This window comes from Carassius gibelio, chromosome B16 (assembly GCF_023724105.1).
Source record: "Carassius gibelio isolate Cgi1373 ecotype wild population from Czech Republic chromosome B16, carGib1.2-hapl.c, whole genome shotgun sequence".
In the NCBI taxonomy this organism is placed as follows: Eukaryota; Metazoa; Chordata; class Actinopteri; order Cypriniformes; family Cyprinidae; genus Carassius; species Carassius gibelio.
This window is the reverse complement of record NC_068411.1, coordinates 22,022,616-22,048,876: the sequence shown is the minus strand read 5'-3', so window position 1 is coordinate 22,048,876 and position 26,261 is coordinate 22,022,616. Positions and strand designations below refer to the sequence as shown.

The window sequence follows — 26,261 nt, the reverse complement described above, 5'->3', positions numbered from 1 at the left end:
TTTGGCTGAGAAGTGATTTTTGTGAGGAGCTGTAAAAAACAAACAAAAAACAAGGCTTTTTGAGTTTTTATCTGTATTATTTTGAGCTCCCAGTAGGCTAATCAATAAATAAATACATATGTTGATGCTTTATTCTGGTGCGAGTGTAACCCAACAATATCCATAGATACTGAAAAAATGTATATCTTCCTGTTATCGATATCCAGTAATATATGTTAGTAATATCTTTAAAATTATATTTTCTCAAACTCTGTAACATGTTGACTGTAGTGCTATTTTTAAACAACAGGTGGCGCTTGTGAAGTTCTTCTAATTGGCTCAAGTCTGAAAATGTGTAGAAAGTTTCTATCTATCTATCTATCTATCTATCTATCTATCTATCTATCTATCTATCTATCTATCTATCTATCTATCTATCTGTCTGTCTGTCTGTCTGTCTGTCTGTCTGTCTGTCTGTCTGTCTATCTATCTATCTATCTATCATATAATATATGTATTCATCTATAAATACATTGACATATAGCATAATATATAGCTCTTTAACATATAGATATGCATAGTAAATACTTCAACATTTTTTTATTTTGGGTGTAACAAAATCATAAAAGCATGTTTTGCTTCTTGTGTACATGTAGATGTAGAACACTGTCAAATTTGGTCACTTGACCTCTTCTCAATCGCGTGTGACCGACAAGAGCCTCCCACCTAACCTAGTTTCCAAACATAGGACACAAACTTAGGCCAAGCTCCCCTGGAAAGCTCTTAACCAAGGCTGCATGCAGAGGGCGTGCACTTCTGTCCCCAAATACGGATTTTGATTAAACAGGCAAACAAGCACTACATTATGCAACAGGTTTGCTTAAGGGATAAGCAGGAACTGGCCTATTTAATCTACAGATGAGGAACAGTAAAAGTTTTTAGAAGTTAGTTACAGTTTATTTTTTTCATTTTTTCAATTAACATTCTCTAAACAGTGTTAATGTCACAGCTGTTTTACAGCACATCACAATTCAAGTCTAGATAATGTAGTAGTTGACCTAAAAAAACATTTAATCGATGCTTCAAAAACCTAGTTTTGTGTCTTAATAAAACACAAATAAAACGTTATCTTAAAATATGTCAAACAACAGATGTCTAACATAAGTTAAATATTTGATATAGTATTTTGTCTGGTATAAGTCTAGTTTAAATCGTTTCAGTTTAATTAACCTTGAGCTGTTCAGATAAAGCAAGGTTGGAAACAGGTAAACAGGCAGAGAAGGTTTAAATTTGGTCTGAGTCTGATAAATGGAATGTTTAACTGTCTTCTAACAGCTGTTCAACTTAACACATTCTCAGAGACAGAGTGCCATAAACAATCTAAGCAGACATTTTGCTTCAAGAACACTAAATGGCCCATATGCCTCCTCTGCGCCCATTCATTGGTTTATGAAGATACTACACCCCCCAAATAACACCTTTATCTGTAGCTTTTCAAACACTTTTCCTCCCATTGTCATTGGCAGAAGAAACCACTTCACAGGTTTTTATCTACATGTTGTCACATGCCAGCAGGTGGTGTGTGATACTTCTTAAAGGTGTGTCAACGTTTCTTCTTTGTTTTCAAGACAAACTTGACCTATTTCCTGTATCCCATTCTCACCTTTCCTCTGATTGTGATAATGTTTTATTGGGTTATTAATATAAGATGGATTCAACAGCATCTTGACACACTTATAATTATTTTTAAGCCATTTGTACTTTTAAAGCCTGTTCCATTGCTAACAGAATTTTACACAGTTTACATAGGGCTAAACGTATAGCAGTTGTGCCCTTCGATGTTATGCCATGGGCATTCACTACTAGGTAAATGTTTAAGTGCTTGCGTTTTGAGCTTAAATCGACCGGAAGAAACCATGTGATCATTTTTTATATGCCTTTGAGTTATTGTTACAGCAACTCGGAAAAAAACCAAAAATTCCCCACAAACACGTATAACGTTCAGTGACGCAGGAAGGATGGCAACAGGCGTGTTCCTCGCTCCTATTGGTCACACGTCGGCAAGTGCTGCTCCCTGATTGGCCAGCACAACACAGCCCCAAACTACTTAGGCTTTGTTGAGGCTCCATTTTGTTGTTAGACGGAGACAAAGTGGAGAAGGAGAGTAATACCATTCCGCTGTAACCCCGGATTTGAACAAAGATTCGCATATTGGGAAACATTTTCTCCTTTATCAGCTACAGCTGACAGACTAGACAAAGGGAAGACGAAGGTCTTATTCCATCGAAGCCAGAGGAAGTCGGTAAGTTGTTTTCTATTAAGTTGAAGACATAAGGAGTCGTCGACAGTATTGACGCCATGTTGAGCGAGAGTCTTTGTTTTGGTACGGGTCCAGAAATCATGACCTAATACCCTTGTTTATATTATTTGAAACCCAAGTTTATTAGTAAAACATTATGGAGATTAACCTTACCTGCAATTTCCAACTAAGTTAACTGGATATTTACCCTTTTTTTTGCACACAATGGAGGAAGATTAGATGTTGCTTATGTAATACCATATTCACAAAATATTTTGTTATATCCGAGGTTTAAATGTATAATTGTTTAAATTACAAGGTATATGAAACATTTGGTTTGACCCGAACTTATTTTTCACTTTTTATATTTTTACATTGTTTTACACTAACAAATAGTTTAGTTAATTACGCAATATTCGTGAAAATATAAGTGTTACCAAATTTTTTTTTTTTAAACGAAAGCATTTAGGAAATGATGTTGTTTTCTTTTGTTAGATTCACGGCTTCTAGAGCACCGTGCGCCGAGGTGAATTCATGTTCAGCTCGGTTACACGAAAAAACATCGCTCATTGGCACATGAAAACTTCAGATCTTGCTGGACATATATGTGCAGCGAGAAGTAGATCGACTACTTTGAGGACCTGGAGCCCGATTGGTGAAGAGAAATTAAAAAGTCAAGAGAACCACGCACTCAACTTTTCTACAACCGAGAGGTAAGCAGGAAGCGAGTGGGGGATGGGCGGGGCGCGCTGGATGTCTCGCGCTGCACGTAGCCCTTTGTTATTGTCTGCCTGCAGCAAGGGACGCTTAATAATTATTTTAGGCTTGTTTTCAAACCGGTTTTCAGATTTCAGCCTTTGTAATTCAAACATGTACATGTTTCTCTTTCATTAAAAAAGTTCTTTGTCTGATAGGTGACATCCAATCAAAGCAGTATGGGAGGTGGTGAAAGATACAACATTCCAGATCGCCCGGCGCCCAAGAAGAGCCACCAGATTGGCAGGAGCAAGCAGAGAAGTCGAGACCAGAATGGAGTGGTGCATGCCGCCGCCTCAGGAGCCTTAGGGGTAGCCCATCACCACAGCCATCGCAGGGGTGAGAAGGGCACCGGCTATTCTTGGTCTCCTGAGGCACGGCAGGCCGCTTTTGTAGACAAGAAAAATGCCTCTGTTCATTTTGCCACACCTTATGATCAGAATTGGGAGGGTACCATGTCCCATCTGAACAAACTTTTGTCAACTCAGTGTGGTCAGAACTATGCTGGAGCCAAGTTTAGTGAGCCCCCATCCCCGAGTGTGCTACCCAAGCCCCCGAGTCACTGGGTGTCTCTTCCGATGGGTGCTTGCGATCATCGTGAGATGATGACCTTTCAGTTAAAGAGCCTCCTGAAGGTTCAGGCCTAAGAAGGTCACTCACTGCTGCTCTCTTAAGCCAATATATGAACGAAGGCTCTGCTTGGGCATCTCACCCTCCTCTTGAATGCTCCAGCTGCGTAATATATTTTACAACTATTTTTAGATTTGCATCTTAATAAGCTGGTGACCATTTGGCAAGCAGATGTTTCACCTGATGTTCATCACCTAATTTTTTTTTTAAGCAAACCACTTCAATTGTTATTACGTTGCTGTAGCCTTAAGGGGAGGTCGAGAACTTTTAGTGAAGCCATATGCCATGACAAATGAACTGGATGTCCTCCTTAATAACTCATTGCTCTGTTATGCTCCCGTTTTGTTTTGTTCTTTTTTCTTTGTAATGGCTGTTTGAGATGGTGCGTTTTTTCTTCTCAACCAGAGTAGACAAAATTCCCACAATTTCCTCGCATAGTTTGTCGCTTGCTGAGGTTTGACGCATACTCTCGGCTTGAGTTTTAATCCTGCAGAGAGTGTCAGAAACCTCTTGGTGCTAAGCACAGCAGCATTTGTAGCGTTATAGTGCATACTGCGTTTCCAGGTATCTTTTTATTTAGCTTTTTGGGAAGTAAAAGCCACTTGACTTCGTTCTGCAGGGAGACTTAAGTGAACAGGATACGAAGGGGAACAAGCTTAAGTCAACATAGGTCATTTAACTAACCTCAAGCCTAATGAGGTGGCACAAGGGACCTTGTGTTTCAACACCTGTACTTTATTTTTTAATGGCGCTGTGCGCATTGCACTATAGGTGTTGACATTCACGAAGGTTCACAAGCTCTATTGCAGCATTAAACTTTTGTTTTTTTACATCCCTTGGGTTATAGCTTAGAAAACTAAGTGTGATTTTTAATGTTTACCAAAGCTAAGAAATCAGCAATTTTCTGTTGGGTACCCCCCCCCCCCCCCTTAACAAAATCTGGTTACAAGTGCCATAAATCATCAAGTAAGGCATTAGTGTTTATCAAGGTTTTGGTTAATCTTTTCTTTTTTTTTTTTACTCTGTACTTTTGGAATGATCAGAGAGCAAATATGTGGAGGAGGGTTATAATGCGAGAACATAGGACGGATGTTTTCTGTGGTCTCGTCTCATAGCCTTATTTGCTCTGTGGTTGTTTTGATACAAGCATTGTTATGAAATGTGTGTATTACAGCGTGGGGGAACAGAGAAATAGGGCGCAAGTCCAGTGAGGACATGTTTACATTGTTTTATAAGAAGGCAAGTAGATGACATGATACACACATTGCCCTTTCTCAATTGTTGTTTTTCCTTGCACTGCTGTTAATTTGTGTTCAAAAGTTTCAGACAATGTTGCTCTTTCAACTGTGGATATGATGAAGCACCCCTTCCCACTTCGTAATGAGTGTGGTGTAAACTACCTCTCTCGCAGAACGTGTATTAATAGCTATCTTAAAGATGACAAAACAAAGCTGACGAGTATTGATGTGTAACGGAGCCATGTAAATAATGAAATGTATAAAATGTTGTAGCATATTGTACATTTATGCAGGAATGTTTCAAACCTGCAGATAAAGTATTTTTAGTAATAACACTGAATGTAAAAGTCACGCTAAGGACGTGGCTTGTTTTAAAAATGCTGAAGAATATTTTGTTTAAAAAAAAGAAAAAGAAACTTGCATATTGTGCGTCAACCCCTGCACTGTGTGGTTTTGTTGCCAGTGATCTTGCACATAATATTTTTATTTTGTATAATGCACTGTGTAGGGGCAGAGCGAGCTTTAAGTGCAAGTAAAAAAATATATAGAAAGAAAATAAAATATATATTTTGAAATTGAAAGGGACTTTTATACATGGTTTTTGAGTTGCCTATGGAATTACAAAAAAAATAGAAATTATTGTAAAACTTTTTTTTTTTTTGATATAATCCCAGTTATTTTGCCCCTTATCCAAAGTCCATAAAGCAGTGTTGCATTTGCACCAAGTCATTGGTCTTTCCTCCACGGGCCAATGTTTGAAGCCAGCGATGCTGCATTTTTACCTCCAGAATGCCATAGAATATTTTAACCCTTTAAAGTAAGAAAGTAAATAATTTTAGTGGAATGTGTAAAAGTCCTTTTCTCAAATCTTGAACAATTGGCTATGAATTTATCCCAACCTTGAAAATGTCACTTGAAATTGAAACTGAAAGCCCTTTTGGTAAGAATTGGTATGTAATAAAAGATTGTTTAATTTGGTTGTCAAAAAAAGAATAAAATCCCTCCCTTCCCCCCCAGTACTGTCTCTGTGTGTGTGCTGTTTGTAATCCATAAGAGTGTTTAACATTTCAAAACGGTTGGACGTTAGTCTTAATTTCAGTTTGAAGGGTTACAAATATGTTATTTTAATGATATATAAATATTAATGATGTACAAGTATGTGTTTTTGCCAATAATCTTAAAACACTGTTGCCAGTTCGAGCAGCAGGGCACGTAGAACAACTTGACACTGTATTGGACTTTGGCCCAGAGTTTTGAAACCGTATACTGTGTAGCCCATGAAACGGTTTATCTATTTGGACTAGAGCTCTGTCTGTTGACGTAGACTGCAGCACCCATTGGATATGTTTTATAACAGTGGTCCATCACAATGAAATGTTCTTTGGAAAGATTATAAGAATGTGCTTAGGTACTTTTCAAACATTTATACTGCATTGTTATTATTACAATGTAACAAAACAGGCAGAAGACTTGTGAAATGTGTAAATACGTTAAGTCAGACCAAAAAAGAAGAGATGGAAAAAAACTACAACCTCTAACTGAAATGCCGGTAATGGTTGGTGTTTGGCCGGAAACGGTAGGAAGTGATGTTTGCTTTAGAGAGCATGATCAAAAAAAACCTAACTCGTCTGAAGCCAAGTTTATTACAAACAAAATTCAGGCGACAGTGAAACTGGTTTGTATCATGAACATAGCAGTCATAGCAAAGAATCAACTTTAACTAATTTAAATTACAAATGCCAGAAACTATATTTTTTTCCGTTGTTTATATTCTGTGGTTAGCCTGCAGTATTTGATTTATCCTGATCGCAACAGGAAAACGGTAAAACAATTATTATAAACAATTGTAAAGAATACACAATTATACATAATCCGGGGGCAATAGTAAGTAATCCCTTCAGCAAGTTCAATTCATCCCCGAGTCTAAGGCTGTGGTTACTTTAGCAAACGTCTTGTAAATAACGTATTTTGATAAAATGCGCTTAACATCTCTTTGGAAATTTAAAGTGCGCAACGTGTAATGCAGTGGTTTCTGTTTTGTTTTCGACAGCACCATCAGCTGGCAGCATAGCTAAATTACTGATTTCGATGAAGCAGACGTAACTTGTCAGAGAAACAACCTTTCAATTATTTACATTTATTTCAAACCACTCGGTACAGCCTGAATAGTGAGATACTTTATTTTTATTTTTTTTTAGCTAAAAGAAACGTTAGTAGTAGATATTACAACACAAACGCTTCAGTTTGTAGTCCACATTTAAAAACAATGTGTATTCAAAATGCACGTTTGCTACATGAATGTGTATAATTTACATTGTAGAAAAAACGCGAAACTCCTTCAGTAATGTTAATTAAACATAAAGTCTCTTTATTCCATAATCTTTGCTAAAGATTTTATTTTATTATAAATCGAAAATCGACGGTTAAAAAAACGATTTCCGGAGTTTGACTCCAGCGCAACACCGGTACTTTTATTATGAAAGCATGCCGAATTTTTATTTATTTATTTATTAACAAGGAACTGCTGGCGCATGCGTAGAACGAAGCGTTTCACCTGTCAAAGACTTTAACCAAAAATGGTCTCAACCATAGAGTGTCAACGCTACCTAGACAGATGTCAACATTAACGTTGCTGTATAACAAATGGCTTTACTAAAAGCAGATATGTGATCTCGCCAGCGGCATCCGGGGAAGCGTTTCTTGCTGTCACATCTGGCAATACATCGTTCACAACCTGTCCATTCAACCATTCACCCATCTATCCATTCATACATCCATCTGCACACAAGATTAACAAAAAAAGCCAGCCCCTCACAGCCAAGACCTCAAAAAGCCACCGTCCGACGGACAACGGTAAGCAACAGCAGCTTACTGGAGAAAATCCGCTGAATAAAACAATTTCTTTCAAAAAGCAAAATCTTACTGACCTCAAACCTTTGAACAGTAGTTTATATTCTAATACTCTAAAATATACGCAATAAATAAAATAAATGTTAAATGAAGGACATTTTTATGTATTAATAAGGCAAATATTTGAAATATCTAATATTAGTATAAATATATCCTTAATCGAGGAATACAGATGAGCAAAAACTATTTTCAGTATCAGCTCACAACTGATATATAATATATTGTGCATCTCTAATCTTAATCTTATTTCATCTGTTGTCCAAAGGGCCAGTACCCTGCTAGAAAAGGTGGCATCAGCTGTGGAGCAGCCGGCCTTCTACAGTGCCCTCTGGGGCAGCATCCTAACCAGCCCTGCTGTGCGCTTGCCTGGAGTGTCCTTCGTGTTACTGCACCTTAACAGAAAACTATCCATGGAGGACCAGCTGTACATCATTGGCAGTGACATAGAACTGATGGTACACTGATCAATAGACACAATGCAAGCAAAACAGCCCTTATTAACGAATGATTCAAAATATAGAAATTGTATAAATGGCTGCCACTGAGTCGTTTTTTTCTTTCTTTCAGTTTTATATCATTGTTTTTATCAGGTGGAAGCAGTCAGCACATCTGTACATGATTCTAGTGTGCTAGTGCAGAGGAGCACCCTGGATCTTATCCTGTTCTGCTTTCCCTTCCACATGAGTCAGGTAACAATACTGATTTATTCAGGCTTCTTTCATCTTTATTTGTCCCAATGCTAGGAACATTTCCTTAAGTTCTCTCCGAGATCCATCTTTGTTGCTTCTCAGGTGGCATATTACTTGTCCACCTTTAAAACAGATATTTGTAGATTTGGTCTGAAATATGAGTTATTCATTAGTCAAAATAGAAATGTTAAAGAATTTCACATAGAAATGCAACACTAACATCATACTGTAACTGTGTGGTTCATTTCAGGCTACGCGTCCAGACATGATCAGAATTCTGTCTGCAGCACTTCATGTTGTTCTAAGAAGAGACATGTCTCTGAACCGTAGGCTGTATGCTTGGCTACTGGGTGAGATATTGACACTTCACTCTTTTCATTTATGTCCCAGCTTTTAATGATATGGCATTCCTTAGCCATGCTTTGCTTGTGTTTTCATATATCCAAGCAGATACACTACCGTTCCAATGTTGTGGTCAGTAAGATTTTTTTTTTTTAAATAATAATATTTGAATTTTTATAACCAATAAGTGTTGTATATAATATTTTAATATATTTTAAAATGCCATTTATTCCTGTGATGACAATTACATCAGCCTTCAGTGCCATATGATCCTTTAGAAATCATTCTAATATGCTAATTTGGTGCTCAATTCATATTTCTTAATATCATCAGTGTTAAAACAGTTGGGCTGCTTAATATTTTTGTGGAAATTTTTTTAGGACTTTTTTTGATGAATAGGAAGAATAAATGTATTAATTTGAAATATAAATCTTTTGTTATGTGGAATTTTTTTTTTATATTGCATCAATTTAATGCACCCTTGCTAAGTAAAATATTAATTTCTTTAATCATTTTCTTCCTGACACCAAACTTTTGATTGTAAATGTCCATTAGCACTTAAACAAACACTTTTCTTTTGAAAACTTTGCTGAATGATTTGCTGAATTTTTTTGGTTGACCTTATTTTGTCTCTTACTTGCTGTGAATATGCTGTGAATGAATATTGCGGTAAGTTTATATGTCTACAAATAGCTTGTTGCCATATTTTCATAAACACATCTTTTTATCTCTGTAAGTCAACAAAAATTATGAATTTTTTAATGTTTTTGTACTCTTGTCAGTGTGAAAATTGTTTGCTTGGTGGTGTTCTCAGGCTTCGATAACAATGGTGTGCAAGCAGGCCCTCGCAGCACCCGACTCAGTAATCCAGAAGAGTACGTCACACACTACTCTAACACTTATCCCTCAAGGACATGCTTGTTCAGGTAAGACAAAACCTAGAAGTTCAAAGCAGAGTTTAAAGTGTAAACAGTATACAGGTTTCCATCCAACATTGCGAATTTAACTTATGTGCAAAATTGGAATAATTTCCAACGAGTCAAAGAGAACAAAATCATCACTTCCTGATAAACTGGCACTATAAATCACTAAGAAAAGGCAATTAATGCTATACAGAAATACTTTGATGAAAGACATTTCTCAGGCATTTACAAATTACCATTTAACAACATTTCAGATGCTGTAGAACAAGATTGGTCTGCTGATAAATCAGAATTTGCCATCCCATAGTGCAAAGTCACATGATTTTTTGATGTGCTTGGAGGCATGTATTCGCAAAATTAATTTCCATCTTCCATTATTCGCATAATAACCCCATAATAACATATAACCCTTTTTTGCACAAGCCACCTCAAGCGAGCGTAAAAACGTTTTTGCGAATTAAGGATTTTTCTCTCTTTCGAAATTCAGTGTTTGTATCATTCGATTCTGATGTGATACTTGAAAATGCACATAAAAGCAGGGTGATGGAAACCCAGCTAGTGAGAGTTTCACCCCTTTTTTAATGTAGCATTAGGGGTGGGATACCATTTTTTTTTTGTCTTTAATTAAGAAGGATTGATGTTGCTCTTTTTGTTGTTTTGGGCTCTGAGCATCAATGGGACTTCAGAAATCCCTTGTGTTCACAGTACTTTAAACAAATAATTTTCTAGACACAGATAAATCAAAAGCATTGAAGAAACTTCAAAAGTTTGAGTTTCCTTTTGTTGTAAGATCAAACCGTTTTTGTTATGTCTGCAGTGGCACACAGGTGCATGCACACATTTTGTCAATAAGCCACTCTGTGAGTCTTCACTTCTTTCCATGTGGCCTACATGCATGGTTAAGCTTGCAGTGAGACACTGGTCCCAGTGCAGGCACAGACAGAGTTGTTCAGTGCCATGCGTTTAAACAGTCCTGCTACCCCTGGGGTTGAGTTTAAGGCTTCAGCAGGGGGAGTTTTGTTTTTGGCATTTTCCTCTCTTCTTTTATTGGAGGGGGAATTATTTGATTGCATGCCATCTGGTTTGGGCCACTTGTTGGATCTCACTTGTTTGGGAAGTAGGTTATTGCAGGGACCGTCTGTTTCTCTGTCTGTGCAGCCATGCGTTAGACCAAGTCTGAGATCCCTAAAGAGCTGAAACGCACACACTTGCTCAGGCATTCACAGTATAATGGAGATAACTTTTTTTTTCTCAAGGGTACTGCAGAGGAATCTATATTTGGTACTTTTGTTACATTTAGAATTTTTTGAATGCAAATTATGGATCTTACTATACAGTTGTTGCAAAATTTTTAGAACACTAGTATTTTCACCAGCTAGAGGGTTCGTTCACCCAGAAATGAAAATTCTGTTTACTCACCCTAATGTTTTTCCATAACCATAACATCTTCGTTCAACTTTGGAACACAAATTAAGATATTTATGATAAAATCTGAGAGCTCTCTGACCCTCCCATAAACAGTAATAACTACAATGTTCCCAGGTCTAGAAACATAGCACGGACATTTGTAAAATTGTCCATGTGACATCAGTGGTTCAACCATAATTTTACGAAGCTACGAGAATAATTTTTTTTGTGCATAGAAAACAATAAAACCATAATTTATTCACCAGTTCTTTTCCCTAAGTTTTAGTCCTCCGCCATGTAGGAGAGTACCCTAGAAAAGAATCAATGTAAATAGTGTTGTTTACGTTCAGTAGACACCGTGTGCATGTTCTAGTTCATGTGTTATGACATTATTTTTGACAACATCCTAATTTTAATGCATTTTTAAGTGCCTAAAACTTTTAACAGTGCTGTAGCTTCGCCATAATTACATAATAATTACATAATTACAATTGATGGAAAAATAAATGTTGGAAATGTAAACTGGTATTTCCTTTTGAAGCACTACAGCAAAAAAATAGAAATAACTGATAGAAATATCTGGTAAAAATACTAGTGTTATAATAATTTTGGCCACCACTGTAGATTGTGAATGATTCATCCATGTATATATTTATATATTTATATATCTAATATATTTATATACATGACCAGGATTATATTGTCAGTGCATGCCTACATTTGTCTGTTGGTGTGTATGTAGGCCATGGTGGTGATCTTGCAGGGGAAGGCTAGAGGAGGGGAGGAAGAGAGCATCCTGATGCACGACTTAAAGCCATTTCGCATTCTCATCAGCTGGGTACAGCCATTTCTACATGATGTCTATGGTAGACAAATGCTTAGACTCATAGGAAGAGTGCTTGAAATTGATTTGATGCGTTTTTGTCTGCTTTATTTAGGCCCAGCAATCTTAGAGGATGTTCTGATTGAAGTGTTTCGCACTCTGCACACTCAGTGCCGCGCTGAGTTGGACCTTCAGAACCAAAACGCTTACAGCAAAGACCAAACTCAGCTTAGCAGGTCTGCACTGCCTTTATCTCACTAATAGTTTGACATTATACAGTTGTATTGCAATATTTTCAAATTGTAAATTTATTTTGGTTTTCAGCAAACTCAGAGAGAACAAGAAAACGGCAGAGCTCATTAAAACCGCCAACCTTTTGTTTAACTCTTCTGAGCCCTACTACATGTGGGACTATATTGCACGCTGGTTTGAGGAGTGCTGCAGGTGTGTGTGGAATATTGGGGGAAAAATATAATGTATTTTTGTTCCATTTTTACTTACCCTCTTTCTCTTTTTGTAGGTTGACTCAGGGCAGTCATAACCCTGGAAAGACTATGAGCTCTGAGATGTCTGCACCCTCATTGGTTGAGTTCTGTGAGCTGGTGGATTTCTTGTTGGACATTGTATCTTTGGTTGGTAAACTTAAAAAGTTAGGAATTGAAATGTTTAGAATTACTGCTTTATTATTCCCAATGATCCATTTTCTATTTTTTTTTTTCTAAAGTGACTTTTTGATAGCTAGAAACAGTAATTCATGTAAACATGCTGAGATTTAGATGGTCTAATTTATTTTCATGTTTTTTTATGTTAGCTATAGGGAACTAAACTAAACATTTTAGTGACACTTGGATTGTCATAGCCTCTACATTTTTTACATGTGTGAAAGTTTGAGAGATCATCTTGATCTTAGTTTCTCTAACACTGGTTGTGATTAAACCAATCAGTCTTTCTGAAGTGTGTTTTCTGGCCTCTGCTCTGCTCGCTTCTGTCTGTTTGAAAACATCTGCTCTTTTTTTCTTCCCTCGAAGCCTACTAGAAGCATGAGGGTTATCTGCCAGGTATGGTACTGCTCTTACTTGCCTCCTCACCTTCACTTCACTCTAATTGTTTGGCTACCTTCCCAGAAACATGCATATTAAAGTGCCTGTAATCTCTTCAGGTTACCTTCTCCCTGCTTACTTAAAAAAAAAAAAAAAAAAACTCTCACTCTTGACAAAAATAAAAGCCACTTCAGGTTCACACCGCTCACATACTCTGATCTGAAATGCCATAAAAACAGATAAGCATATAAAATATAAAATATATCATATAAAAATTAAGATGCTGTTATATTAAGTTATATGTAAAATGTTATGATATATGATTACCTCAAAATAATTTCTCATGTATATCTATGGATGTTGCGGAAGGTAGAACCATAAACTTGCATGTGCTCACCAATTAAAACGCTTGCTATTCCTTTTTATTCCACACATTAAGCCTAATTTGTTCTTATTTGCTGTTGCACTTTTGTTAACCGTCACTCGTAATGTATAGTACTGACTTAATGCAGCAATCGGCTTTCAGCTGGCTTAATATTAACGAAGAACTTAACCTCACTCCTGTCTTTTTGTCTGTCTAGGAGACGTACATTGAGATCCAGACAGTCCAGACTACCTCAGTTGCTGCTTCGGATGGTTTCTGCTCTTACTACACACCTGCAGGCCCTAGGCGTCAGAGAGCTCACCCACTGCCTGCGCCTCTGCTCGAAGATCCTCAGCAAAGTCCAGCCCCCTCTGGTGTCACCCCTTGCACTGTCACAACTACCTCTTCTGCTAGAGACAAAGATGAGAAAAGGGTGAGAGTAGACAATCAAATTATTAAAGCATGTTCAGTGAATACATACTCCAAGCCGATTTACATATATGACTTTCTATTTAAATTACATATTTATCTGTAATTTATAAACTTAAGCTAAAGCATAATATTTGCAGGGATCACATAGTCATAGAAAAAACTGGGGACAAACCTGGAAAATACATGCAAATTTCCAGTTATGCAAAGCGTTAAAATAGTTCTTTTTTTTGGAGGGCTATTTTGAAAATGATATGGGGAAAAAAAATCTGTATTCAGTAATTATCAGGGTTACTACGGTCATAACTATTTTATTTCTGTAATTTCTATAAACATTTATGGTGATAATTGCTGGGTTTTATTGAACATTTTAGTATTAATGAATATTCAGAGTTATTAGTATTGTTTGTATATATATAAATGTTGACAATTTACTTTTCCCTCAGTAGCTGATAAAATAAATCAAAAGAAAGTAATAGAATCCAACTTGAATTTTAGTCACTTTGAGAAGCTTTTATTCAAACCCAACTACGGAAATACATTGGCACCAGTGCAAAGACAGGATGTGATGCTAGACTGAAACATAAAACTTTCTTTCTCGTCTCTGTACTGTGCTTTATGTACAATTTGTTTAGGCTTTCCTCACAAGGAATATGTAGTTTTGATTAAACAGTAGCTAGACTTAATTGTTTTAAAGTCATTGAAAACGGTCTCTACAGCATTAGACTGTTCAAGACAAGCCAATATGGCCTGTTTGCTATAAAAGCAGAGGCCTGGAAACAACCATCCTGTTGCCTGATGGTGTGTGTTTTCCACTGACTCCCTGCTGTGGGTCTAATAGATGGGATGGTCCTCCCTCATGACATAAGTTTGTTACGTTGTGTGTATGGCAGGACCTGTTTGCTACCTTACTAGAACTATGTGTCTCTATCTTAAGTGAAGCTTTATCAAAATTATGCCAGACTCCCTGGATGGTGCCAGCAAGGGAATAGGGATGAGACGTTCATGCACAGCTGAGTTCCCCTCTCTAGTGGGAGCCAAGTCTAACCTCTGAGGCCCAAGAGTCTGTCATTTCCACTCAGGTGAAAATGGCCTGCAACCTCTCAAGCTCTCGCATTTTCCTCTGGGACTTATGCAGCTCACGGTTTGCCACCTGAGTCCGGCTCTGTGCTGCTACACGGTTCTGTGAGTGGAACCACTTAGTTGTTGATGTATGAACGTTTTATAGCCAGCCCACAGTGTGATGGGAAAGGCTTCATGTAAAAGTGTAAGACTGCAGGAGATGTGGTCTGGAAAAAAAATGGCCTGCTGAATATGCTGTCTCTAAAAGTATATAATAATATAATATATTTTTAACACGATGCAAATAGGAATTTGCAAAAATGCATATTTTTTAAATCAACTAGTTGGTGGGATGCCTGAATGAAAAAAAAGAAAAGAAAAAAAAACCTGTCTGAGATGTAAAATAATTATTTTTAGGTTTCTTCTGTCCTGATAGCCTAGTGGTTAGCACACGGACATCTGGTGACCTGAGTTTGAGTACCATCTCACAGTCTGTTCCCAACTGTCCACCCCACACTGTCCAGTCATTCTCTACAGTCCTCTCTGCTAAAAACATAAAAAAGGCCAAAAATGTTTTTTCCTTTTGCAAACAGTTTTTACTTTCACTTTGCTTACAGTGGAGGATACTGTTGTCTGAAATCTAAATAAAAGTATCATAACCTAAAAATACAGAAATTAATCCATTATATTTCATTTGAATTAATGAAACTACTTTGACAGTGAAACTTTTTTAGGTTTTGCACTGTGGTGTCTTGCTGGAGAGTAATGGATATAATCTTTTTCATTCCCAATCTTTCTCAGACTCTACCAGTCACTCTTGAAATCTCTGGGAGCACTGATGTATTTAATGATGGTGAGAATGCTTCAAGCAACCGGTTGTCAGAAAGTGGATTTACTGACTTCATCCAGTACCAGGCAGAACGTGTGGAGCAACCTGATAACATGCAACATCCCGAAGATGATGCATCCAGCCCTGAAGATGTACCTATTTAACCCAAATCTGGGTTTAGTAATTCAGCCCACATCAAGCTCCAGGACATGCCAGTGGTGCAGTGCTGCCTTGAGCATTTCCAGCAGTTCCTTTCTTGCCTAGTGAGGCTTTACATTACCCCAGGTGGTCAGACAGAGGCAGGGAAGGACTGCAGTGCAGAAATGGACACTCTAATTGTGGTGGCTGATAAAAGACGCACAAGTGGGTTTGAGGAGCAGATGTCTTCTGAGCAGATGGAGTGTCTGGATGCATTCACTGCTGCCTGCCAGCTCTTCCTCGAGTGCTCTAGTTTTCCAGTCTACATTGCTGAGGGGAACCTGAAGTCATCACCCACAAGAGAGGAGCAGGCAGGTAAAAAATGACCTTCTGATGCCATTTCTTTACTTTAACTCTTTCCCCAAGTGTGACCAGGACTTTGTTTTGCTTGACTGCCACCCCGAAAAAATAAAGTGTTGGTTATCGCTTTAGTATACATTTCTTACATGCATAATTGCACAATCAGTTTTTTCACATGGATTATACCTTTATCAAATGCAAAGGGATTCTGGGGCATCTAATTAGTATAATTTATATAAATACAGGGTTTGTTTCACAATCAAAATCCTTTTTTCTAGCAATTTAGTTTAGTGCCAATGCTTGCCCGACAGGTGAGAGTGTTCAGCCAGCGTTGTGGCTTCAGACCTTGATGGATGCGTGCTGTTCAGATGCTGATTTCAGTATTCAAGCTGTGGCTATCTCACTTGTAATGGACCTTGTCGGACTCACACAGTCTGTAGCTATGGTGACAGCAGAGCGTGTGACAAGTCCAGACACGGGCCAGCCAATGAGTCCGAGCCAGGGGCGTGTTGCAGTGGTGATACGACCGCCACTCACACCGGGTATCTTGAAATACATTGCAGAGAAAACCAATTTCTTCAAGGTGTGCATTATTTCCTTACTCAATTGCATTTTTTTTCTAGTCTCTCCTTCTATCTTGATCACCTTCTCACTTCTTTCCTGTAGAGGCCTTATCTTATGGGATCAGTTAGGAGAGGAGACACCCCAGCACCACAAGCGCAGCGTGGAGCTCTTTTACCAGCTTCACAATTTTGCTCCCTCACCCAGCATTTGTGAAGATGTCATTAGCCAGCAGCTCATGCATCGCAACAGGGTCAGTCATACATGTAACCCATACATACATGCATACCCCACTAACAATTTACATAGAGTTACACAACTATACATGCTGTGATTTGTTTTTTACATCTTTACAAAATGTTATTTTAGAGGATACGTCTGGAGGCTCATGTAAAATTCTCAGTTCTTTGGCACCTAACCAGAGACTTAAATATCACCAAGTCCTCGCCTTTTAATCGGACCTTTGACAGGTAACAGCACTTCTATGGTACAAAAAGTCTAAATATGCAAAATTGGTTGCCTTACAGTTCTCTTTCTTTTGTAGGTCTCTGTATATTATGTTAGATAGCCTCAGTTATTGGGATGGCTCTGCAAGTGCTGTTGGCAGGGCCTGGCTGAACCAGGTTTTGCAGAGACATGACATATCTCGTGTTCTTGAACCTCTACTGCTTTTGCTGCTACACCCTAAAAGCCACCGCGTATGCATACAACGGGTTCAAGCACAACGTCAGTGGACCCAGGTCTTTCCCAACCCACCGGAACAAGAGTCCTCTGAACCTATCTACATGAGTGATATGAGCTGTACTGAAAGTAAGAGGGTTTTTCTAGCAATTTAAATAGATTTAGCATCTCCATTTTTTTTAACCAAAACAAGTTAATGCTAACAAACATGCAATTGTCTCATCTGCAGATTATAACCAGATATCAGGGGATGGCCAAAGGGGTATCCAAGCATGCAGCAGATGCCTCCCATTGGATGATATGGAACCCTTTAGTCTCACAGTTAACCCTTTGAGTGACAGTTTTTCTTTCTTGAGCCTCAGCAGTAAGAATCTGCAGCTCTGTGGCGAATATCAACCTCCTGATCAGCAGGGGGAGCCCGAGAGCTCAGATTTGAGTGGTTCTCAGTCATCCACTGTAGACAATGGCAGCTTTGACGACCTCGAGGGAGGTGGTAGCACTATTAATATATCTGATCCTGTACTTTGTCAGTCTGTTTTAGTAGAAGAAGAGTCCTTGCACAAGGCAGTGTCTGCTGTGCTTTTTGAGGTAGTGGACAGGGTGGTGCAAATGGTGGAGAAAGAGTCCTCTGAGACACCATCTCCTGATGGCTGGCCTCAGACAGACGCTGACAGTTCCAACTTGTCAACCGATATGCCCAATGGCCAATGCATCACCCCTGCCCCGTTCTCAAACACCCAATCTAGAACGCTTCCAGAACTGGTTGCAGGGGGAACCTTGGAGTTCCTGGCTGTGGCTTCAATCGATGGTTCAGGGGAAGAAGAACATCAGGAAGGCATTGCCCACCATAGCTCCTCTCCTTCGATTATAATGCTGCCCGATGATGGTGGCAGTGCTGCCACCGAGCAGAGTCTCCAGGTTGATAACCCCCACCGCAAACGAAGCCATAGCAGTATCCAGCTCAGCCTAAAGGGCAAGATTATGGAGCGTCTGGTTGATAAATCCCCAGGAGCCAAGCCCAAAAACAAAAAGGTCAAGAGGAGAGATGATGAGAGACGCAAAACCAACCAGGCTCTTCTCGGCCAACCAGCATCTTCTTTGGTGACAGTCTTGACCTGGAAAACTGGTACAGCTGTGGGGAAGGGGAGTTGTCAGAGATTGAGAGTGACATAGGCTCACCCAGAAGTGGGGCTGCTAGTGGGATGGGAGGATCTCGCACCTCAGGGTCACCTCCTTGTTTTAACATCCATCCACTATACCAGCATGTGCTGCTGTACCCTCACCAGGTATTCGTCCACTTCACCTATGTAGCAGAGAAAAAGATTCATATGGCAAATCATGTTATCATTTCAATCTTTAAACTGTTAATACAGAGTATAATCACAAACTAATTGGTTATTTTTGCTTAAAGTCATGTAGTAGTATATTTACATCCACAAGAGGACACTGTTCACCATCAGTTTCTCAGTTATTGCCCTAACAATGTTATGGCAGGCTTTAAAAGGCACTTTAGGGAGAATAAATGAAATACTGTGCACTTTTGAAGTAATACTTTGTTTATGAAGAGAAATCCAGTGTGTGTTTGTGTGTACGCTGTGTCTATTTTTAGGCCCCAGTGGATGGCACTGTGTATCCCTCCTGACCTGATTCTGACCATACTAGAAGGAATGACAGCCATAATCCATTATTGCCTGCTAGACTCAACATCACAATTTCACCAGGTGAGGGAGCTAGCTAGCCATGTTTGTGTTTCATGGCTCCTAAATGTGTATATGTAATGTTTGCGTTTATAATAATGAGTGCATCATTTTTTTTTTGTATTAATGAGTTCTTACTATTTAAGTGTGGGCTTTGAATTAGAGTTTTCCTTAATCTTTATGTGCATGCATTCCTCAGCTGCAGGCAAATGTAGATCAGAAGCACCTTGCAGAGGCCCGTGCAGGGATTCTTTCCATCTTGCACAACATTATGTCCTCTGTAACCTTGCTGTGGAGCGTTCTCTATCTGGCTGACAGTTCTGACAGGCCAGCTGCAGCTTCTGCCAGCTCCACCTCCAATATCAACCTAGGATCCACAAAGGTACCACAAGAAGACTGGACTTGTGTCTTTAGACATGTGATGTGTGTTCTTTAATGTTACTTGTAGTCCATGTGCTGTGCTAACTAGAATTGTTTTCTTGGGTTGTTCACAGAATCTCAGGCAGCAAATTCTAGAGCTGCTGGGTCCAATCTCAATGAATCATGGGGCTCACTTCATGGCCCCTATTGCCTATGTGTGGAATGAAAGGAAGCAGGCTAAAACATCATCAAGGAACAAGGTATGAGCTACACCAGAAGTCAGTGGTTGGTTTTTTACCTTGTTCTTGACACTACAAAACAAACATATTTCATCTGTGTACCTGTGTTTTAGGTAATTCCCATAGCTTGTGAGGAACAGCTTCTCCTTGTGGAACTTATTCGTTCAGTAAGTGCCATGCGAACTGAGACGGTGATACAGACAGTGAAGGAAGTCCTAAAGCAGCCCCCAGCCATCGCCAAAGAGAAGGTTTAGTAACAAATACACCGACTACTCTAGTAATTCCTCTGCAGTCACTGTCTGTTACTGCTGTGGGTTTTAAAGGTGGCTTTAAGATTCGCTATGCCTTTCTTTATTTTACAGAAGCATCTTTCCCTGGAGGTCTGCATGCTTCAGTTTTTCTATGTGCAGAGGCAAGTGAACTAATATCAGTATATGCCAAATGTATTGTTTAAATGACTCTGTCAGTCTCACTGCTCTTTCCTTGTCTGCTTTAGAATTCCAGTGTCTAGTCTGGTTGATAGCTGGCCATCTTTCTTGGCATTGCTAAAGGACTCTGTCCAGCTCAGTCTACCTGCTCCAGGGCAGTTCCTTATTCTAGGGTAAGTGCTTTCTCACTAGCACGGCCATACTTTAACTTTGAAAGTACATTCGTTTAGTGGTTTTACTTACAAATGGTGGCAAATGAAAGAGAATGAATGTGTCTAATAACAAATTATATGAAGGAAACCCTGTTATAAATGTAAAGTTTACGCAGTGGTTTCATTTAGAAAATAGACACGTATACAAGATGCTGATTTGGTCACTTTAGGCTTACACATATATTTATTGAAAGATCACAAATTACCAGCATGTTATTTTTATTTTTTATTTTTAAGACTTCATTAACTATAAACCACATTTTTTTAGAATCTCCTTTTAAAATAACATTAGGCAATATTTTATTTGTAGACCTCATTAATGGACATCTTTAAAAATATTTTTTCCTGTGAAAATTCACTTATATAATTGCTATATCTGTTACATTGTTGTTAGAAAATATGATTAAATTATTGTTTATAATTTTCTTTATTCATTGAAGCTTTTTCGTAGTTATTGTATTATTGTTTATACATTTTCCACACTAAGTTTGCCATAAAAATAGCTTTTGCTGCTGATGTTAAGAAAAGAAACCTTAAATAGAAACATATACAATTGCAGTAAGTATTAAAAATTAATTAGAATATTTTCTTTAGTGTATTGAATAAGTTTATTCTAAAGAATCCCGCCCTGGAGAGCAAGAAGGACCAGCGAGAGCTACAGGTGACATTTCACTCACTCCCCACACTTACCTCAATTAAAAGTACAATGTTTTTTTTTATATGGTTTACATGATTTGACTTGGTACCAGCTGTTACACAAGTTTTTTTTTTTTTCACATGAAATTATAAAACCATAGGATGTGACCCATAAGATTGTAGAGGCCATTGCCACAATTGCAGGCTCATCCTTAGAACAGACTACATGGTTGAGGCGAAACCTGGAGGTCAAACCCTCCCCTCAGATCATGGTGGACGGGGCCAGTCTGGAGGCCGACGTAGAAGGTCAGTGACTGTATCAGTGTTTATGCAAGGCATATCCCATGTACGTCGACTCATGATTGCATGCACATCAGCATGAGTGTGTGGCGAGTCTCTCACTAACACTATGTGCATTTCAGATCTAATGCTCACAGTGATGGAGGCCTCCAGCTTCACTCCATCTATGTACAGCGTTCACGCCCTCACATTGTTGGCTGAGGTAAACACAGAATGTTAAATCCATGCTTATTTCCTTTTTTAAAAACAAACCAAAGCCAAATCTACCACAGTCAGTACAGAAGATAACATTTGTAGGGAAACTGGATGTTGTACTCCAGGAATATTCACAGGTCAACAGAGGATGTGCCCTGCTTGTCTTGTATTCTTGCTTTGTTGTGTTAATTTGGCTTTCTGTGGTTTGCATTAATATGCTCATAGGCATGCGTGTCTTTGCAGGTCTTGGCTCATCTATTAGATATGGTCTTCTACAGTGATGAGAAGGAGAGAGTGATTCCTCTGCTGGTCAACCTCATGCATTATATTGTGCCCTATCTGCGCAACCATAGGTATTTAGTCTTCAAAATCCAAAACTTGAAGACACAGGATGAGAAAGTGACAGTTAATTGGACACAAAGTTTCTGAAGCTGCTTCAGTATCTTGGATTTTGTATATTATAGGGATCAAGATCTTGTTGCTCTGTCCTCTTTTCCACCATTGCTCACAATGCCCTCAGTTATCGTGCATGTATCCAGCTGTTGAGCAGCCTCAGTGGTTATCAGTACACCCAGAGAGCTTGGAAAAAAGAAGCCTTCGACCTGTTTATGGATCATATGTTTTTCCAGATGGACTCCTCTTGTGTCGGCCAGTGAGTACTGTACAGCACAACACATCCTTTCTTCTTGTCGCGGTGATTTTACTGTCACTCACAGGGCAATGTGACCGTTACCCACATCTTTCTCTTTCAGCTGGAAGGCAATCATAGACCACCTGATGACTCATGACAAAACCACTTTCAGAGACCTGATGAGTGAGTCTTCCCTTTCTACTAAATGGGCTATCCAGCTGCGCCCATCTTATTGCTTTATCACCATCATCTAGCAAATTTTTTTTAGCATTGTAGTACTTGCTAACATTTTGTATATGTCCAGCCCGAGTTGCTGTGGCTCAGAGCAGCTCTTTGAGTCTTTTCACCAATCGAGATGCAGAGCTTGAGCAGAGAGCCATGCTACTCAAACGACTGGCCTTCACCATCTACAGCAGTGAGGTGGACCAGTACCAGAAATACTTGCCAGATATCCAAGGTACACACATCCATTCATTTCAATTTGGATGGTGTGATATGTGCTTTTGGGAAAACTAATATAGTTTTTTTTTGCTTGACTTCAAACTAACTTGGTTCTTTCCACACCATCAAAATCAAGGGCCTTGGCTGATGTCATATAGACTTGCCTGTGAAATTCAAGGGCTGTATCCCTAGACACTATGAGCACTTTGTTCACTAGAAGTGCTGCAGCATCCTCTGATGAGATACAGGAATTCATTTAGCATGACACTCATAGTGTATAGGTATTCTTAAGCGGAGGTTGAGTGCACATTGGTTGTACACTTATTATTGCAGTGCAATATGGATTGAATAAGTGCATTTGTTAATGTCCACTATGGCTATTACAAAACTATTACAAATGGTTGAGCCCATAATTACTGCACTAGAAGTGTATAGGCAGCAGTTTTGGATATAGGCATAGTAATCTTGAAGACCTTGGTTCAGGTTTGTGTATTTTGGATTGGACCTAAACTCTGCAGGGTAATGGACCTCGAGGAGCAGGACTGGACTCCCCTGTTCAAGATCAATCAAAGGATTTTATTAATTTCTAAATGATCGAGTTTTGATGTGTTGGAAGACCCTACAGTTGCACTAGTACCCTGTCAAAGCATAAAAATGAGCTGTAAATAATATGTTGATGTGATTTCAGAGTGTCCTGTGGAGAGCTTACGACTCAAGTGCCCATCCTCCATGCTCAGGTCTTCCTCTTCTTCAGAGTGCTGCTACTGCGCATGTCCCCTCAGCACCTGACCTCACTCTGGCCCACTGTGATCACTGAGCTGGTGAGGATATGACACACCTTGCACATTTACATATTACATATAATCATAAGCAAGCTGTAAGCTCTGAATCATAAGCAAGCTGTAAGCTCTGATTCTGAAATAACAGAAGTTCCTGGGGACAATCTTATTTGGTGGATTTTTTTGTCTCATTCATTAAGCACAGTTCAATAGGCTTGTTTGCTTCTTCCTTCAGATCATGGTGGACGGGGCCAGTCTGGAGGCCGACGTAGAAGGTCAGTGACTGTATCAGTGTTTATGCAAGGCATATCCCATGTACGTCGACTCATGATTGCATGCACATCGGCGTGAGTGTGTGGCGAGTCTCTCGCTAACACTATGTGCATTTCAGATCTAATGCTCACAGTGATGGAGGCCTCCAGCTTCACTCCATCTGTGTACAGTGTTCACGCCCTCACATTGTTGGCTGAGGTAAACACAGAATGTTAAATCCACGCTTATTTCCTTTTTTAAATACAAACCAAAGCCAAATCTACCACAGTCAGTGCAGAAGATAACATTTGTAGGGAAACTGGATGTTGTACTCCAGGAATATTCACAGGTCAACAGAGGATGTGCCCTGCTTGTCTTGTATTCTTGCTTTGTTGTGTTAATTTGGCTTTCTGTGGTTTGCATTAATATGCTCATATGCATGGGTGTCTTTGCAGGTCTTGGCTCATCTATTAGATATGGTCTTCTACAGTGATGAGAAGGAGAGAGTGATTCCTCTGCTGGTCAACCTCATGCATTATATTGTGCCCTATCTGCGCAACCATGGGTATTTAGTCTTCAAAATCCAAAACTTGAAGACACAGGATGAGAAAGTGACAGTTAATTGGACACAAAGTTTCTGAAGCTGCTTCGGTATCTTGGATTTTGTATATTATAGGGATCAAGATCTTGTTGCTCTGTCCTCTTTTCCACCAGTGCTCACAATGCCCTCAGTTATCGTGCATGTATCCAGCTGTTGAGCAGCCTCAGTGGTTATCAGTACACCCAGAGAGCTTGGGAAAAAGAAGCCTTCGACCTGTTTATGGATCACAGGTTCAGGTTTTCTTACTCATGGAACAGGAACTCACTGCAGATGAGGACATCACCAGGTACTCATTATTTAAATCTGTTGCAATCCTCAATATTTTAGCTGTTTTATCTTTTTGTTTTTGTTTGAGAAGTAGAATCTTGCTCAGTTTAAGCATTATGGGTGATTCTGTTGGTTGAACTCTGATGTGATTTCTGGTTTCACCAGGATCTCAGGTCCCTCTGTTGTAGGGCTTGAGACAACATACTCAGGGGGCAACGGCTTCTCTACCTCCTACAACAGCCAGCGCTGGCTTAACCTCTACCTGTCTGCCTGCAAGCTGCTGGACCTGGCCCTCGCTCTGCCCTCTGAGAGTCTGCCTCAGATCCAGATGTGGGTGTCCTCACACGTTTTTGCACACTGAATGTCTGAAATGTATTTTAGTACAAGGCATCAATGTTTCTTGTTGAAAGATAATGGAATAGCTGTTTCTTTTGTTCAAACTAAGCTCATGAGTGCTGTTCAGTCAGTTAGATTCAGTCAAGTCAGTCAAGTAGATTCTCAAGACTGTGTTTTTAAAAAAAATTTCTTCATGGATACAATTTATTCCAAATATTGAGCATATTTAATGTGAAAGACATAATTACACCACAGGTATCGCTGGGCTTTCATTCCGGAAGCCTCGGATGACTCTGGTCTGGAGGTCCGCAGGCAGGGGACCCATCAGAGAGAGTTCAAGACTGGCCAAGCTGCTTAGAAAAAGGGCCAAGGTAATACTCCCATATAACATTTGACCTACATTTAATGATGGAAATCTATTAAAATTCTGTTCTATTGGAGCCTTATTATTCATTCCACATTATTAGCATAGGGCCTATAGATTATTCAGTAGATTTACTAATGCTTTAAGCCTAAAATGTTCATTAGCTCTCATGGTAATACCTCTATTATCTCTAGAAAAATCCAGAGGAAGACTGCTCCACACGCACTCTGTCCTGGGAGCCTGGACAGCTCCTGCTCACCCTTTACGTGATCCGCAGCATGGAGCAGCTCGTCCCTTTCTTCAACCTTCTCAGTCAGGTTAAAAATGGAAGAGAACAAACCAACAACAGAAAAGATTTTTGTACATTTTTTGCTTTTCTAATTAATGTATTTTTTTTCCACCAAAAGCTAAGCTATTTAAAGTCTTGTTTAAAGTCTTTTACTTGTAAATATGGCCCTTTGTGATTATTTCTTTAATTTCTTTGAGACCATAGGATAGTATGATGATACTGCGTCATTCCATATTGTGGTGACTTGCCTGATAAAGAGACATATCATGTGAATTTACTCCGTCATGCACAGAATGGCTTGTAGCAGACCTCATGTCCATAACTAATCAAACTTGCACTAATGTTTATTCTTTTGGATCAGTTTTCAATGGTGTCAACAAAAACCTTTTGTGTATGAATTTATTTTTTATAAATATACGTGGACAGCTAAAAGTCATATTGATTTGAAAATGATCAAAGCCGTAATGAAGATCTATATTGTTGCTTAGAGTAAATGTGAGAGACGAAATAAAACCGAAGTGTTTCACATGCGCCACAGCTGTTTTTTTCTTAAACTGATTATAATAGAACAAATGTAATCAAATTAGCCTTTAGTTTACAGAATATATGTGTAGCAAACCATGCTGATTGTAATGTGTCAGGTCAATTTGTGAACTACTCACCTAGAACGAATAATTGACTTATAGGATTCGAATTCTTCAGTGTTTCATTGAACGAATTCGGCTAATTGAGTCGTGTTCGAGTCTGAATGGGACATTTCGAAAAGGAATGAAC

General features: G+C 38.9%; 1 protein-coding gene and 1 pseudogene across 1 annotated transcript; both read left to right on the top strand.

Moving 5' to 3' along the window:
- Window positions 1-2,104: 2,104 nt before the first annotated feature.
- LOC127974628 (proline-rich nuclear receptor coactivator 2-like) lies at window positions 2,105-5,918 on the top strand. The gene is made up of 3 exons (XM_052578033.1): window positions 2,105-2,281; window positions 2,774-2,991; window positions 3,193-5,918. Exon 3 carries the CDS (start codon window positions 3,214-3,216, stop codon window positions 3,679-3,681), a length of 468 nt encoding a protein of 155 aa, XP_052433993.1. The 5' UTR covers window positions 2,105-2,281; window positions 2,774-2,991; window positions 3,193-3,213; the 3' UTR covers window positions 3,682-5,918.
- Window positions 5,919-8,078: 2,160 nt separating this feature from the next.
- Window positions 8,079-26,018, top strand: LOC127974755 (protein dopey-1-like; annotated as a pseudogene).
- The last annotated feature ends 243 nt before the right edge of the window (window positions 26,019-26,261 follow it).